The 16,474-nt window shown below is 43.4% G+C and overlaps 1 protein-coding gene across 1 annotated transcript; it reads right to left on the bottom strand.

Moving 5' to 3' along the window:
- Positions 1 to 405: 405 nt before the first annotated feature.
- LOC115178642 (homeobox protein Nkx-2.3) lies at positions 406 to 3,505 on the bottom strand. The gene is made up of 2 exons (XM_029739894.1): positions 2,833 to 3,505; positions 406 to 1,802 (listed from the first exon to the last, which is right to left on the bottom strand). Exons 1-2 carry the CDS (start codon positions 3,302 to 3,304, stop codon positions 1,168 to 1,170), a joined length of 1,107 nt encoding a protein of 368 aa, XP_029595754.1. The 5' UTR covers positions 3,305 to 3,505; the 3' UTR covers positions 406 to 1,167.
- Positions 3,506 to 16,474: the final 12,969 nt, after the last annotated feature.

The following is a 16,474-nucleotide window of genomic DNA, read 5'->3' as shown; positions in this document are numbered from 1 at the left end:
TTGATATCCATGTCGTATCTTGCCAAGAGGCCATTCATGCCTCAGTGTAGTCTATTCATTGTCAGCCGTCTATTCTACTTTAGATGTGGCTTTTTGAAGATGATTGTGATGAAAGTGATTTGCAGAGATCATTCTAATCCAGCATGTTGTAACATTATTGCTTATTTCTATCCCCATTTGATATACTCGTAATTAAAGGCACATCGAAAAGCAGGTGATATTTCAATAATATCAGACATCTTGACAAATTAGAACAACTTGTAGATAACGGGAAGTTAGCCTATCCATCTCTCTCTCTCGCTCGCTCTCTCTCTCACACACACACTCACGCACACTGGGAGAATTAGGATCCCACCATAGAAAACTCTCAAGAGCCTCACAAAGAATGTAATGGACCGTGGAAAGTTTGCGCAAAGTAGCAAAATATGGAATTTATTCGTTTTCGAAAGCAAGTTATGAGATTTTATAAAATTGTGTTAGTTGTGTTCAGAGCCCAAGGTTGGATTACATCCCATTTCAATTTCTGCCATTCCAGGATTTTTTAAATGAGAAAATGGAATTAATCAAATAAATGTCAATGAATTACATAAGCTTGAAAACAATCAAACACTCTGTCTCACTTCTCATGTCATCATGGCTAAATAAACATTAGAAATATCAAGCAAATCCTTGAGAACAGTAGATTGGGATCTCCACCTATAGCCCATCAGTGTTGAATAATCCGGACATCCTTACACGTGACTAGACCACCCTTACTCCGTATATCACAATTATCAAACGTCTAGTCTCGTGATTAGGCCTATCCTATATATCCAACGTTAACTGGATAGTTGGTCATTCAAATACAATTCGACCATTGTTGGTAATAAATCCATTTCAACCGTTACGCACAGCTTCTTTCTGATGACCGTCAACGAGAGTGGAGTAAACATGTTGAATTTGCACCTTTTCAGTCTTAATCCAACGACAGCCACCCCACCAGGCAGACACGAAGGCCTATAACTACATAAAAACAACACTGTTTCCGAAATACTGCTGAGAAATAACTCCCTTTATTTTAAAAAGGGGAAGAACCCTTAAAAAACGGCATGAGAGGATTCGATTAATGTAACCGGTGTGGGTGTAAAACAATGCTCTGGTTTTATCCAGGGTGTAACCGGAGTGGGGCTACCAGGCCCGGATCCCTTGCAGTGAGCCCTGACATGTCGTGACCGCTGTCCCTTGGTGCGTTTGGGGCTGGGGAGAGGCGCTAAGCCCCCCAATGCTCCCCAAGTTCATGGCCATGAAGGGGTTAGCCGTGGTGGTTGGGGGGAGTGTGGGGATACTGGTGTAAGTACAGCTGTAGTTGCTGTTGTATGCCGGGTTGTTGTACGTGTAGGCCGGGTATCCGTTGTAACTATAGGGGTTCGACCCGTACGGAGCATTGTAGTTCTGAGTCCCGCCCAGACAGGGCTTCCCATCCCGGACCAGGACCGGCACCGCGACTCGTCTTGGCGGGGGAGGGTGGTGGTGTCCTGCCAGCTCCAGGGACTTGTCCTGCCGCTGCCGCTTACACTTGTACCGTCGGTTCTGGAACCAGATTTTGACCTGCGTGGAGGTGAGTTTGAGAGTGCTCGCCAGGTGTTCTCGTTCAGGAGCGGACAGGTACCGCTGCTGCTTGAAGCGCCGCTCTAACTCGAACACCTGGGCTTGGGAGAAGAGGACCCGGGGTTTCCGTCTGGTTCTCTGCTTGGCCGGCCGATCCGAGTCCCCCTGGCCGCTGTCCTCTCCCTCCAGCGGCTTGGACACCACGCCACAGCTCTCTGTGGTGTCAAGAGATGAGCATAAACATTTTATAGGCTACTCTGAAAATAGGAATATAGTTTAATTAAAGTAGCCTATAAAAATACAAAATATTTTGGGAAATATATTTCATAATGTATCTTATTGAATGTGTACAGCTAACTCATTTCGTTTTACTGACGTTAATGTATAATTATTTTGTCAGTCAGTATAGTCCTACCGTGACAGTAAAACGTCTAATCCAAACTATTCAAAACGTGTATAGTTCACGATAAATGAGTTTAGATAAATGAAGAAAAAGAAACAAAAGCGCTATATAGTGAGAAATACTCTCTAAAGGTATGACCATAAATCAAAACCAAAGACAACAATTTTTCCACAATGTTTACTTTCACTTGGTTGCAGGCTAGGCCTACTCTGTGTCGTTTATTTCTAAGATGAATTTACATTCATGCTATTCTATTGGTTATAACATTCATGCTATTTTATTGGTTATGAAGTAGTTATAGTCCAACAACTTTTGTTTGTCATAATTTCAACTAGTTTATCAGTCTATGCAGCTCTTAGAATAAAGACAATAGCATAATGAAAACATATTTCTACCCGTTGAGATATTTATTCTCCTGCCTACCTAAATTAATGTTTTATTTGTAAAACGTTTAAAAAATCTGATATTTAAAGACGAGATCATTGAATTACTTATCAATCTCCAGACCCCATTTGGGATTAAAATGGATTTTTGTCGAATTATAACAGGCCTCGTTTGTGGCTTTTGAAATTATAACACACTATCAAAACTCCTGCGCCTAACATTTAGCCTAAAACCAAGACACTTTTTAAGACACATTTTCACCTTCCGCAATAATTTATTCCGGATTCCTTACATTTTCTGGTTTTATATATACTGTCGATGCAAATGATCATGATGAGTGTGTATATTGAGAGGCTATATTAGGTATTTTATTCAAAGCGATGCTTTGTGCCCCTTTGTTCATACGTCATTTCAGCAGAACAAAAATCTCATAATAATCATCTTATTATTCAACTCACTGTTTTCCTGATCCTCCAGGTCTACCTCCAGCTTCGGGTCGGTCAGGTGGCCCAGCCCGGGATGGACGAACATCTCCGGGGACAGACTGGCCTCTCCATGCCCGTCCTGGGGCGCCAGAGAACTCAGGTAAGCCATGTTGTCTTCCCCGTCCGAGAACGGAGGGCTGTCGACCGCTGAAGCGAGCATACAGGACGGTGGCGCCTGGAAGTGCTGGGACTGGGTCTGCTGTTGCTGGGTCGAGTCCGGGTGTGCTAAGTGTTGTTGGGTGTGGGACAGGTGTTGGATCTGTTGCGGGTCCAGATGTCGAGATTGGTGCTGTTGAGATCGCTGCCTCTGCTGCTGCTGCTCTAGCTGTTCGAGTTTCAGAATATCCTTGACTGAGAACGGCGTGGAAGTGAGCGGGCTCGGGAGCATCATGCCATCGAAGTCCTGCTCGCGCGCATCAAGGAAATGGAACCCGCTGAGTAACATATGATACTATATACCCCGTTTTAAATAATACTTGATTTAGAGGCTCGGTAATCGGAGGTGCGCGCGCTAAACGGCTGGATATCCCAACTCATCCCCTGATGAAAAGAAACAAAGGTTTGGTTAAAGGTTTAGTCCTATAAGTGTGGCCTGGTTCTCCATAGGCTATAGACAAACCAGCCGTGCGGTGCGATCTTTTGACAATTGAGTTCCTGTGTGTTTTTGTAACTGGAGATGGGAGCAGGGCTGGGCGAAGCCCCTTGTCTCTTCACGTGATGTCACTGGGTCTGGGTCTGGGGCGGGATGTACGAAACAGAAAGAAAGGGAAGGTGGTGAGAGGAACCAGTGCGCGAGCGAGCTAAGTATTTGGACGCGTTGGGAGGGGAGGAGAGCGGAGGTATTGAAGAGGGTGACCCCCCCCCCTCTATATACAATACCCTCCCTACATTTTCTACGCTATAGGCATACTGGTTGCCTATTAATTTACTTATTTATCAGTGTTATTCTTATTAATGTGTTTTGGATGATTTATTTACATAACTTGGTCCGGAATCACATTTGAGAACGATGGGGAGACAAAAAACTCACCAAACGCATGTTCCCTCTCCAGGTGCGCATGAAATAGCCTACACCCTGACCAAAAAATATACATATATTTCAAAATAGGCCATCAACTGGAATTCAAATATGACTTTTACGCATGGCGAAAACGAGGAAATTAGACAGAGCTGATCGTGCGCTGTGACAATGAAATACTGAAAATAAAGTAATTGTCCCTGTTTGTGAACTGCATCTATACGGTTCCAAATGTTCCTGTACATATAGTTTTGAAGTGCGTCAATGACAAGTTATGGATGTGCGTTCCGTGCGTAATCCCCCCGTACGTCATGGGGACGTGAGTGAGAAATCTGTGCAGGCTGTCGAGCAAAAGCACGAGGAGAAAACGCCGAGCTATATGCCTGTCACTGCGTGAAGGTCAAGTGTCCGGCATCTGCTAGACCAACATATTCCGTATAGCCATGACGGTTTCCCGGACACAAACACTTTCTGCGTTTTAGTCTAGGGCTTCATCTTTGTGCGGGGAACCGGCCCACAGAGTATGCCTGTACGGTTTTATAGGTCTATGTAGCTTGTACTGTTTGTTGAAATGAAATGTGGTTCTACGCTGAGTGGACAAAGCATTAGGAATACAAGCTCTTTCCATGACAGACTGACCAGTCGAATGCTATGATCCCTTATTGATGTCACCTCTTAAATCAGAGTAGATATTTACGTTTTAGTCATTTAGCTCATATCCAGAGTGACTTACAGTGTTGAGTGCATACATTTTTGTTTATGTTTTCCTACTGGTCCCCGTGGGAATCGAACACACTACCTTGGTGTTGTAAACGCTTTGCTCTACCAACTGAGCCACACTCTACCAACTGAGCCACACAGACCGATGAAAGGGGAGAAGACCCGTTAAAGAAGAATGTTTAATGTTTGAGACAATTGAAACATGGATTGCGTGTGTGTGTGCCATTCAGTGGGCAAGACAACATATTTAAGTATCTTTGGACGGGGTAGGGTAGTAGGTGCACCGGTGTGAGTGTTTAAAGAACTCCAACGCTTTTGGGTGTTTCACGCTCAAACGTTTCCCGTGTGTATAAAGAATGATCCACCACCCAAAGGAGATCCAGATGACTTGACGCAACTGTGGGAAGCATTGGAGTCAACATGGGCCAGAATCCCCGTGGAACACTTTCGACACCTTGTAGAGTCCACGCCCCGACGAATTGAGGTTGTTCTGAGGGCTAAAAGGGGTGCAACTCAATGTTAGGAAGGTGTTCCTAATGTTTTGCGCACTCAGTGTGTATGCTCCACAATACACCAATGATGACATGAAGCAAAAAGGAAAGGGTGCAACTCTACTGCATTCTAAAAACTACATCTGTATTTAATGTCAGAGCATGTGTCACAGCAGGTATACGTTTCGACCTTCCCCAGGCTGCAGGCAAAAACGCAGCACCGGCCCCACATTCATTAGTGCTGTGGAACAACAGATCTACGTTTTTGATCAAGGATAACATGCCGCACTATTGTAATTTCCCAAATTTGAACAGTAGGTCATTGGAAATAACCGAATAACATGAGTAGCCTAGCCCTAGACTAGCCTATGAGCTAGCCGTGCTGCAGCAGCCCATTAGCCCAAAGATGCCATGCACATCGTACACATTCTAAGTAAACAAAAAGACAATGTGAAGAGTAGCTAGCTGCAGCAGTAGCCCATGGCGGGTGTCTCTGTGCCTTCTTATCCGGGTATATTAATAACTCCGTGGGGACGATAAGCAGGGTATCCGCGGCAATTAACATTCCTCCAGCAAAACTGATTGACGTTTTTAGCCAATACAATCTGCTCCCTATCAACTCCCTTTCCGTTTCACACACACACACACACACACACACACACACACACACACACACACACACACACACACACACACACACACACACACACACACACACACACACACACACACACACACACACACACACACACACACACACACGGCTGTCACTTTGTGCCCTCGGTTCTAGACCGGTCCCTCACTCACACAGACACTCCTGTAGCCTGAGTAAGGTTTGGCAGCGAGGCAGGGTTTTCCCTCAGCAGACACAACGCAGAGAGGTGCCATGGTATTAGCTAGCTCTGACAGACAGATTAGTCCACCCATTGGCTGCTTGTGTGTGTGCGTGTTCCTTCGTTCAAATGTGCGTGCACCATATCTGTGCCATAAAGTCGAATCAAATGCAATCTGAAATCTGACCTGAAATCTGATTTAATACAGATGCCGGCAAGGCCCAACCACAAACCATAGCAAGACACTGGAGAGGCGTATAGGCCTACTCATGACAATGATTCACTGACTAGACAGAGACCTTGAGGAGGAGGAGGAGGAGGAGGGCGGATATTGTCAGATATATGTCTGATGATGAAGTCTGGTTACACGGCTCGCAGACACGCCGGCGCGCATTCTGATTCGTGGTATATCAACGCCACAGGTCATGTCCTCGTGGAAGTCGGGACGCTCGTAAAATAGTGCCTAACAAGGCCACCGGTGGACTGTGTTTAGACTGGCCACGGGACGACGGGGCTCGAGCCACCATGTCCGTTCGTGTAGTTTAAATAAGCATTAAATCCAACGACGCCAAGCGAATGTTGGGTAACGCGATGCGTTCCGAGGTCAAGGAGAAGCATTGGAAAACCGTTTTGCCCCCATGCTCAGGAGATTCATACCGGAAAAGTTAGGCTATGCGTTGTTGATGGATGGTTAAGTGGATGATATATTTTCGATAGCTACACGAACGACTGAAACATTTTCCCATTAACTTCTTATATATAAAAAAACAAGCATCTCGAATAACCTACATTTATTGTAGCCTTTTAAAACTTTGTTTACATTTAGGCCAAATGTTTCTCCTGTATGAATCATACTGCGCGAAAGTGTAATTGCACGGAAGTACATTTTTATTGTTTGAATATTTTGGTAGCCTCGTGCAAATTCACATGCCTATTTTTTAAACGCAACGTTTCTTTCATTGTTTAAATGGTTATAGTGGCATATGCTTGTTCTATGAACGAAATGTGATCATCCTTTTTTAATTGTATTTGTTGGGTACATTCAATGAAAATAGGCCTTCACGAAAAAATCATTTAGATAGAATATAAAACTAGGCCTAAAAAAAGTAATTGTAGAGAGAGTTGTACTGTGTTCTACTCATGATCATGCCATTTATACAATTGTGATTTATTAATTCAAGTTATTAGTAGGTGAAGGCTATTTGGATACGACAGAACAAATTCGTTTTTGGACACGTTGATTGTGAATCATAATTATAATGAATAGTATTATTATTATTCACGATCAACGTTTGCAAAAACTAATTTGTGCTGTCAAACTCATGAGCTATTATGCTTTTATCACATATTCATAACATTCATAACATATTCATAACTCATATGTTAACTTTGATTATATTTATTTGCATTGATTTGCTCAGAAATGTCTGTGCCTTTTTAGCCTTTATTCTTCATTATCCTGCTGTTATTTTAGGTGCATAGAGTGGTTAATCAGTCCCCAACATTTTATTACCCAGTTATAGACTGAAACGACGAGAGCCGGAAAAGCGCTGTTGGACAAAACACAGAACCCTCGGATTTTCTCACCTTATTATGCCACGTGACGTCTCTTTCCTCCGCGCCGGGCCGTGATCCAAACATGAGCACAAGGGGACACCGAACCTCCCCAAGTCTCTCTCTCTCTTTGGATGCTGAGGTTGCTTTTATGGCGGGATGCATCACATAAGCCAAGGCCTAATATATATCCGAACTCTTTGATATGTTTAATAGCACGTATTAAAGTATGTGGCCGCCTTGTTCTAAGTGTTAAAGTATTAAGATACATCAAAATGGAAGTACAATAGCCCGTCGCCGGCCTTTGGTCTTTGCTGTTTCAAACAATGTTCCTTCGATATATTTCACTTGTTTTCTGTGTCAAATCGGGAGGGGATGAGATTTCACTGACATTTCCGTGTTAGGCGTTTACCTGGCTTTTGGAAAAGGAGTGGGGAGTAAAGGGTAGATGGTAAGGGGGGGGGGGCAACAAAAGGAAATGCTACACCTCTTGTCTGTCAATTGTGGCCAAGTATAGGCGCCAGGGCCGAATGCTTGGTTGCGGTTGGAACCATTGGGCAGCCTATAGTGGAGAGAAAAGGGAAGGGAGCGAGACGAGAGATGTTTAGATTGGGACAGCGTCTTCTTCCCCGGGCCTCGAGCCTCGCGCCCTTTACAACGGCCGGTTTGAGAGAGTTAAAGGGAGACCCGGGCTCAAAGTAAACACGCCCTTTGTACTTAAAGTTACTGAGAAGAGTGCACGTGTGGATGGTCGGTTCGTTTGTTTGTTTTGGACAATGACTATGGACAATTAGGTTATTTTACATACGGTAAGATGCCTCCAATAACAAACACGATGGGAGACCGGAACATGGCTATAGGGTCTATGAATAAGGAATGTTTCCATGCGTAAAATAAATACTTTCACAATCGAAAATTGATGTCTTGTACCTCCCAAAAATGTGTCCTTCCTTTGCGCCAAAACGTTGCTCTGCTGCTGTGGTCTCACTTTCTGTTATCAGTGTTCTGATGAACTTGATAGGCCAACTACACCGTAATAGTTTATATCATGGTAAAATCACAAAACATGTCGGCCTATCTGTGTTGTTGTTTGTTCTTACAGTATGTAGATAACGGTTATGTTTTCTTGCCGCGTGCTGCGACCACGACAACAGTGGTCAGATAACGAGTCAGCTGATTTGATTAATGGACATTTGCATCGTTTCCGCAGGTGGCTTTCCCTACGTCACTCAGTCAGGACCGGCTGAACAGACTGGTCTGCCGTTTGTATTGACAGTTCTTCAATACGAGGTGGTTTAACTTGATTTCTTTATTCGGATAAAGGAGCATAAAATAGTTTCCTTCCAAAGTGACACGTTTTAATTTAAGATTTGTTTATGAAAATGTACGCTATTTATGGTGTTATAACCAAAGGTACATTAAATAAACAAACGGCTTTTGATAATGGACCATACATTGGTATAGGGCCGACTGTAATTTCAATATTAGGTCTTTCTATTTTCATGAATGGCATTTTGTTTAGTTTTCTTTTCTTTAGTTCCCAGCAAACGTACTTGTAAAATCAACGAAAATATGTTTTTTTATTTGGCAATTGCTGTAGGAAGTATCCAGTGAAATAATATATTGATTTCCTATTCCTTTCCGTTTAACGGGGGGTTATTCTTCTGACTTTTACGCACTTTACGCACTAACATATGCCGTTTAACGGGGGGTTATTCTTCTGACTTTTACGCACTTTACGCACTAACATAAACATAGAGTTAAAAAAGTGATTATTGCATCCAAAAATAACGTTCAAATATTTATCCTTAGGTTATTATAGAATAGGCATAATTAATCAGCAACGGCAATATCAAGGCCAATAATAGATTTACGCTATATTATATATAGCCTAGAAAAATCCGAAACACTTACCTCACATGTTAATTCTCTATACTTTGATAGAAATAAACCCTTGGGTTTTTAAAATCTATTTTCATCACACAAGCTTTGCTTTAGCAACGATTTGTATTTTATATAATAGAAAATGATGCTCTAGACCCATTTTAAATGTTGTCATGTCAAACCCCCTATTTGAATGCACTTGTTGCAGGTTAAAAACATGGCAATGTCTGGTAAATTGTGATGTTATATATATGTTATATATATATATGTCACCCATCTTTTTTGTTCAGTATATTAAATATATATATATATATATATACTGAACAAAAAATATATAAACGCCACATGCATCAATTTCAAAGATTTGACTGAGTTTCAGTTCATATAAGGAAATCAGTTGAAATAAATGAATTAGGTCCTAATCTATGGATTTCACATGACTGGGAATACAGATATGCAAAAAGGTAGGTGCGTGGATCAGAAAACCAGTCAGTATCTGGTGTGATCACCATTTCCCTCCTGCAGCGCGACACTTCTCCTTCACATAGAGTTGTTCAGGCTGTTGATTGTGGCCTGTGGAATGTTGTCACGCTCCTCTTCAATGGCTGTGCGAAGTTTCTGGATATTGGCAAGATCTGGAAAACAATGTCTTATACGTCCATCCAGCGCATCCCAAACGTGCTTAATGGGTGACATGTCTGGTGAGTATACAGGCCATAGAAGAACTGGGACATTTTCAGCTTTCAGGAATTGCGTACAGATCCGTGTGACATGGACACCACCTCATGCTGAAACCTGAGGTGATGGGCCTCAGGCTCTCATCACGGTATCTCTATGCATTCAAAATGCCTTCGATAACATGCAATTGTGTTCCTTGACCAGAGCTGATGCCCAACCGATCGCTCACAGGTGGCCATACACGCGGTCGGTGGTTGTGAGGCCTGGTTGGACGTACTGCCAAATATTTGAGAGAAATAAGCTCTTTGTGTGTATGGAACATTTCTGGGGTCTTTTATTTAAGATCGTGAATCATGGGACCAACACATAGGACCAAACCCAAGGGTTGGCGTTGCGTTAATATTTTTGTTCAGCCTGCTGTGTACACTCATTTGTACACATTTTCGTTAAGCATACATAAGATACTGCATTATATACAAGCAGGCATATTTTTATAAGCTACAGTGCATTCGGAAAGTTTTCAAACCCCTTGACTTTTCACACATTTTGTTACGTTACAGCCTTATTCTAAAATTGATTCAATTGTTTTTTTTCTTCATCCTCACCAATCTACATGCAATACCCCATAATGACAAAGCAAAAACAGGTTTTTAGATTTTTTTTGCAAGTTATTAAAAATAAAATACTGAAATATCACATTCACGTAAGTTTTCAGACCCTTTACTCAGTACTTTATTGAAGCACCTTTACAGCGATTACAGCCTTGAGTCTTCTTGGGTATGACGCTACAAGCTTGGCAGACTTGTATTTGGGGAGGTTCTCCCATTCTACTCTGCAGATCATCTCAAGTTCTGTCAGGTTGGATGGGGTTCGTCCTCCACATCGATTTTCAGGTCTCTCCAGAGATGTTTGATCAGGTTCAAGTCCGTGCTCTGGCTGGGCCACTCAAGGACATTCAGAGACTTGTCCTGAAGCCACTCTTGCATTGTCTTGGCTGTGTATTTAGGGTCATTGTCCTGTTGGAAGGTGAACCTTCTGGAGCAGTTTTTCATCAAGTATCTCTCTGTGCTTTGCTCCCTTCATCTTTCCCTCGATCCTGACTAGTCTCCCAAAACAGTTTAATCTTGATTTCATCAGACTAGAGAATCTTGTTTCTCATGGTCTGAGAGTCCTTTAGGCGTCTCTTGGCAAACTCTAAGCGGGATGTCGTGCCTTTTACTGAGGAATGGCTTCCGTCTGGAAAACTTTGGAGCTCTGTCAGAGTGACCATCGGGTTCTTGGTCACCTCCCTGTCTAAGGCCCTTTCCCAAATTGCTCAGTTTTGCCAGGCGGCCAGCTCTAGGAAGAATCTTGGTGTTTCCAAACTTCTTCCATTTAACAATGATGGAGGCCACTGTGTTCTTGGGGACCTTCAAGAAATGCAGACATTTTTTGGTACCTTTCTTCAGATGTTTTTTTTTTCTCTGACATGCACTGTCAACTGTGGGACCTTATATAGACAGGTTTGTGCCTTTCAAAACCATGTCCAATCAATTGAATTTACCACAGGTGGACTCCAATCAAATCAAATCAAATGTATTTATATAGCCCTTCTTACATCAGCTGATATCTCAAAGTGCTGTACAGAAACCCAGCCTAAAACCCCAAACAGCAAGCAATGCAGGTGTAGAAGCACGGTGGCTAGGAAAAACTCCCTAGAAAGGCCAAAACCTAGGAAGAAACCTAGAGAGGAACCAGGCTATGAGGGGTGGCCAGTCCTCTTCTGGCTGTGCCGGGTGGAGATTATAACAGCACATGGCCTAGATGTTCAAATGTTCATAAATGACCAGCATTGTCAAATAATAATAATCATAGTAGTTGTTGAGGGTGCAACAAGTCAGTAACACAAGAGTAAGTGTCAGTTGACTTTTTCATAGCCGATCTTTGAGAGTATCTCTACCGCTCCTGCTGTCTCTAGAGAGTTGAAAACAGCAGGTCTGGGACAGGTAGCACGTCCGGTGAATAGGTCAGGGTTCCAGCAGGTATGGGACAGGTAGCACGTCCGGTGAAAAGGTCAGGGTTCCATAGCTGCAGGCAGAACAGTTGGAACTGGAGCAGCAGCACGGCCAGGTGAACTGGGGACAGCAAGGAGTCATCAAGTCAGGTAGTCCTGAGGCATGGTCCTAGGGCTCCGGTCCTCCGAGAGAGAGAAAGAAAGAAAGAGAAAGAGAGAATTAGAGAGAGCATATTTAAATTCACACAGGACACTGGAAAAGACAAGAGAAATACTCCAGATGTGACAGACTGACCCTAGCCCCCCGACACATAAACTACTGCAGCATAAATACTGGAGGCTGAGACAGGAGGGGTCAGGAGACACTGTGGCCCCATCCGATGAAACCCCCGGACAGGGCCAAACAGGTAGGATATAACCCCACCCACTTTGCCAAAGCACAGCCTCCACACCACTGGAGGGATAGCTCCAACCACCAACATACCATCCCGGGACAAGGCCGAGTATAGCCCACAAAGATCTCCGCCACGGCACAACCCAAGGGGGGGGGGCGCCAACCCAGACAGGAAGACCACGTCAGTGACTCAACCCACTTAAGTGACGCACCCCTCCCAGGGACGGCATGGAAGAGCACCAGTAAGCCAGTGACTCAGCCCCTGTAATAGGGTTATAGGCAGAGAATCCCAGTGGAAAGAGGGGAAACCGGCCAGGCAGAGACAGCAAGGGCGGTTCGACTCCAATGAAGTTGTAGAAACAACTTAAGGATGTTCAATGAAAACAGGATGCACCTGAGCTCAATTTCGGGTCTCACAGAAAAGGGTCTGAATACTTATGTAAATAAGGTATTTCAATAGTTTTTTTTTATTTATAATTTTGCAAAAATATCAACAAAAAAAACATTTTTGCTTTTTCATTATGGGGTATTGTGTGTAGATTGATGAAAAAAAACGAATATTTAATCAATTTTAGGATAAGCCTGTAACTTAACAAAATGTGGAAAAAGTTCAAGGGGTCTGAATACTTTCTGAATGCACTGTATATGGCAAACTATGAAAATTAAAATAAGGCCAGAAAACAAGTATCAATCATTTTTCAGTATATAAATTATCTTTAGACTTGGTCTCAAATTTGCACTGTCCACTTCTGCTGCCCAATGAAGATGCGCGTAAAAGTGTGTGGTGGCGCGTCACTGTGTGGTGTGGTGGTCCAACCTTCCGGGGTTGTTTGGACAGTGGAGCGGCGGTCTGGTCACTAATAGGACTAATAGTCCATTAGCCACAGTGGGAGACGCTATCTCACTGATCCGTGAAGTCTATCTCCGCCTGGCCCTCCCTGCCTGCCCCTCCCTGCCTGGCCCTCCCTGCCCTGAACCCACCGGCCAGACAGACACCCGACAGGCGCTCCAAAATAATGATTGTCAACAAGCAGCCTAAACTAGCCACGTAAATAGCTTCCATTCTCGGATAAGGTGAGCCTTTTCAGGACAGGTGCAAACACATAGAGCCTGTTTATATTAGGACTATGATTGAGGAAGAAATGTAATCTGTTTACTTTCTCATTTCATGGTAGACCTAAAAGCCACAGGCATATATTGGTAGGCTCATAATAATAATAGTCCTAATTACACAAAATCTATTTTTTAATGAAACTTTATGCTGTCTTCATGTTTTCCACGTGTCATCTGTAATTCCCACCTTTTTTAGTAGGCCATATGTGCACTGAAAACAGACGGGTTTGGCCATATAATAAGAAATGCAGTGCACGGGTTGCAAAACGATCTTAATTTACAATCCGGACGGATCCATAAAGCTCTGTGACTTGACCCTGCATCACAGAACCCTAAATACTGTAGGGTGACGCAACCCCTCTCTGTTTATATCCGCGCGTTGGGTGTTGTATAAATTGTGGCGTTGAATAGTTTACCTAATGGTACTTCTGTTTCTCCTATTCTGTCACGGAGCACGCCAGAGCCCGGTGACAAACGGCCGACTTTTACCGGCAGAGGTGTGCCTGATTTATGTGGGAAATGGGACGGGAATGAAACATTTATAGGATGCAAATAATGATCCGTAAAAACATTAGCTTTATTTATACACAACGCAGAAAACAAGTTATTTCGACAAATGCGTCCTCTCCATCCTCTATTTAAAAAAATAAATAATAATACTTCTAGGGGTTCAGATGACTCGATGGAGAATGAAGAAATAAAGCAAATCCCGTGGGGATCACGGGTTTATATAGACAACGGGTCCTCTTCAATGTAAGCAGAAATGTAATCACCACCGAGTTTAAAATCATTAACAATGAATGCGCCCCACTTCCGTTGTTACCATTAGAAGTAAAAACACGCCGTTACGTTTTAGCACTCTGATAAATCTGTGCTGCTTCTGGTTTAAGTAGGAATGTCCCACCACTCGTGGTCGTTTGCCAACTATTTAGTGGTTCAGGAATGATGACTGCCTATAGGCTCAGGTCTACCTGTTGATTATGCTACCCAGCTGTGACGTATGGCCTAAAATGAGTAATGAATAGTACATTTAAGACGTTTTTAACGTCACTGCTGTCGGTTTAATCTTATCATAACGGCTTAATTTTCCTAGGGCTTCCAAGTGCCCGGGGAAAGCCTTTATGATTCATGATATTCCAGATAACTCTGGAACATGACGATTTCTCGCGCTGCTATCATATCTGTGTGTTCTTCATCCATCTTTAAAAAAGTGGTGTGTATGTGTCTGTCTGTCTGTCTGTCTGTCTGTCTGTCTGTCTGTCTGTCTGTCTGTCTGTCTGTCTGTGTGTGTGTGTGTGTGAGAGAGAGAGAGAGAGAGTGTGTGTGTGTGAGTGAAGGACGGTCTGTATATAAACTCCACGGCATTAGTGCCTAAAGGGGACGATCGCTCCATCACAGCTCGAGACAGCCGCATTCCCCGTCCTACCATTAGCGCACGAGAGCCTCGCAGTTATCAGCTCTCTATCTGGTAAACAGTTCCTCCTGGCTGCCGCTCAGTGGTGGCCAAGGCTGTCTGTTTTACAACCTGCAGCGGATCGTACCATTAATTATGTCCTAGGCTTGGAGCCGGGGGCTAGAGGCCGGGCCCTCCTCTGGATCCCCCCCAGGTCTGAGCGCCTCACCTCGGACATGAGGAGGAGAGTGAGTCGCAGGGGACTGCTGGCTCGGGCGGAAAGGCTGTCTGTGGGTGTCAGGAGAGGAGAGGACGGGGGGAGATGACACAGTGAATCGATCTATTCAAATGATCAAAGTTTTTATCTGACATCTTTAGCAAGACAAGTCCATTTAGGATCCTCGCGAAAAGCGTCTATTCCATCCGTTTCTCTCCCGTTGCATTCCATAAGGAGACGGGAGACAGGGAGAGGGGCACGGTTTAGGGTGTAAAACCTTCCCCTTGCCATATGTTCATTTGTTTAGGTGTCGTAAAAGTTCTACTCACACGACCTCTATGTTCTGCCACATGATAAATTAACTTTGAATGTGAGAGTGTATACAGTCAATGGTTTCCCCACATTTCTACGACAGATTGTTTTCCCATGTTTTATGGCGTGGAGGCAGGCATCAGCTTTAGGCGTGTAGGCCTGTGGGCTTTCGTTGGCCTCTCTGAAGAAAAAAACACTCCAATTAATTATATGTTTTAATACCATTAAATTGCTATTCTGCATGTTGATCTAGGATGAACCCACTGGGCACGCTCTGGTTGAATCAACGGGGATTCTACGTTGTTTCAATTAAATTACGTTGAACCAACGTGGAATAGATGTTGAATTGACATCGGTGCCCAGTGGGAAGCAGCTCACAACTGGGAACGCGGAAAAAAAACCTAGGTCAAATCATGACGTCCTAGATCTGCAGGTCGGAAAGTCGGAGATCTAGAAAGATACTCGAGTTTGCCGCTTAGAATTCTCAGTTGGATGACCTTTCAAAACAATTTGTCCAGTCGGATCTCGTTTTTTCCCCCAAGTTCCCAGTTGTCATGAATGCTCTAAAGTCGGAAGTCGGAGATGTCCGAATTTCCAGTTCCTAGTTGTTTTGAATGCGGCATCATATCTGTTTTACGCGATACATCTTGTGTGTTAGCCGATGTATGACCCATGTCATTCGTTCTTTTGGAATTCGCAAAACAATATTTGTAAGATTTGTCATAACAGCATAAGTTATATGCTATGATAAAACATATTTTATTGACACCAAGGTTTTGACGTGGATCAGATGCGCCTGCGTCTTGGGAGAGCAACCTGATTAAAATCAACATCCTCGACGTTGTACTCTAAATTGAAGATTTGGACAACATATTTGACATTAAAGACTACAACCTGTTGTATTCTCCCTTGGCCGTGAGTATGGTTTAAAAATACAGATTATGGTTTGTAATCAACTCGGCTATGGTCTGGCTTAAAAAACAACAATTTCCACGATAGGCCTACCAGCTGGCAT

Source organism: Salmo trutta, chromosome 38 (assembly GCF_901001165.1).
Source record: "Salmo trutta chromosome 38, fSalTru1.1, whole genome shotgun sequence".
Taxonomy (NCBI): Eukaryota; Metazoa; Chordata; class Actinopteri; order Salmoniformes; family Salmonidae; genus Salmo; species Salmo trutta.
The sequence above is the reverse complement of the archived record's forward strand: the minus strand, read 5'-3'. Positions and strand labels throughout refer to the sequence as shown.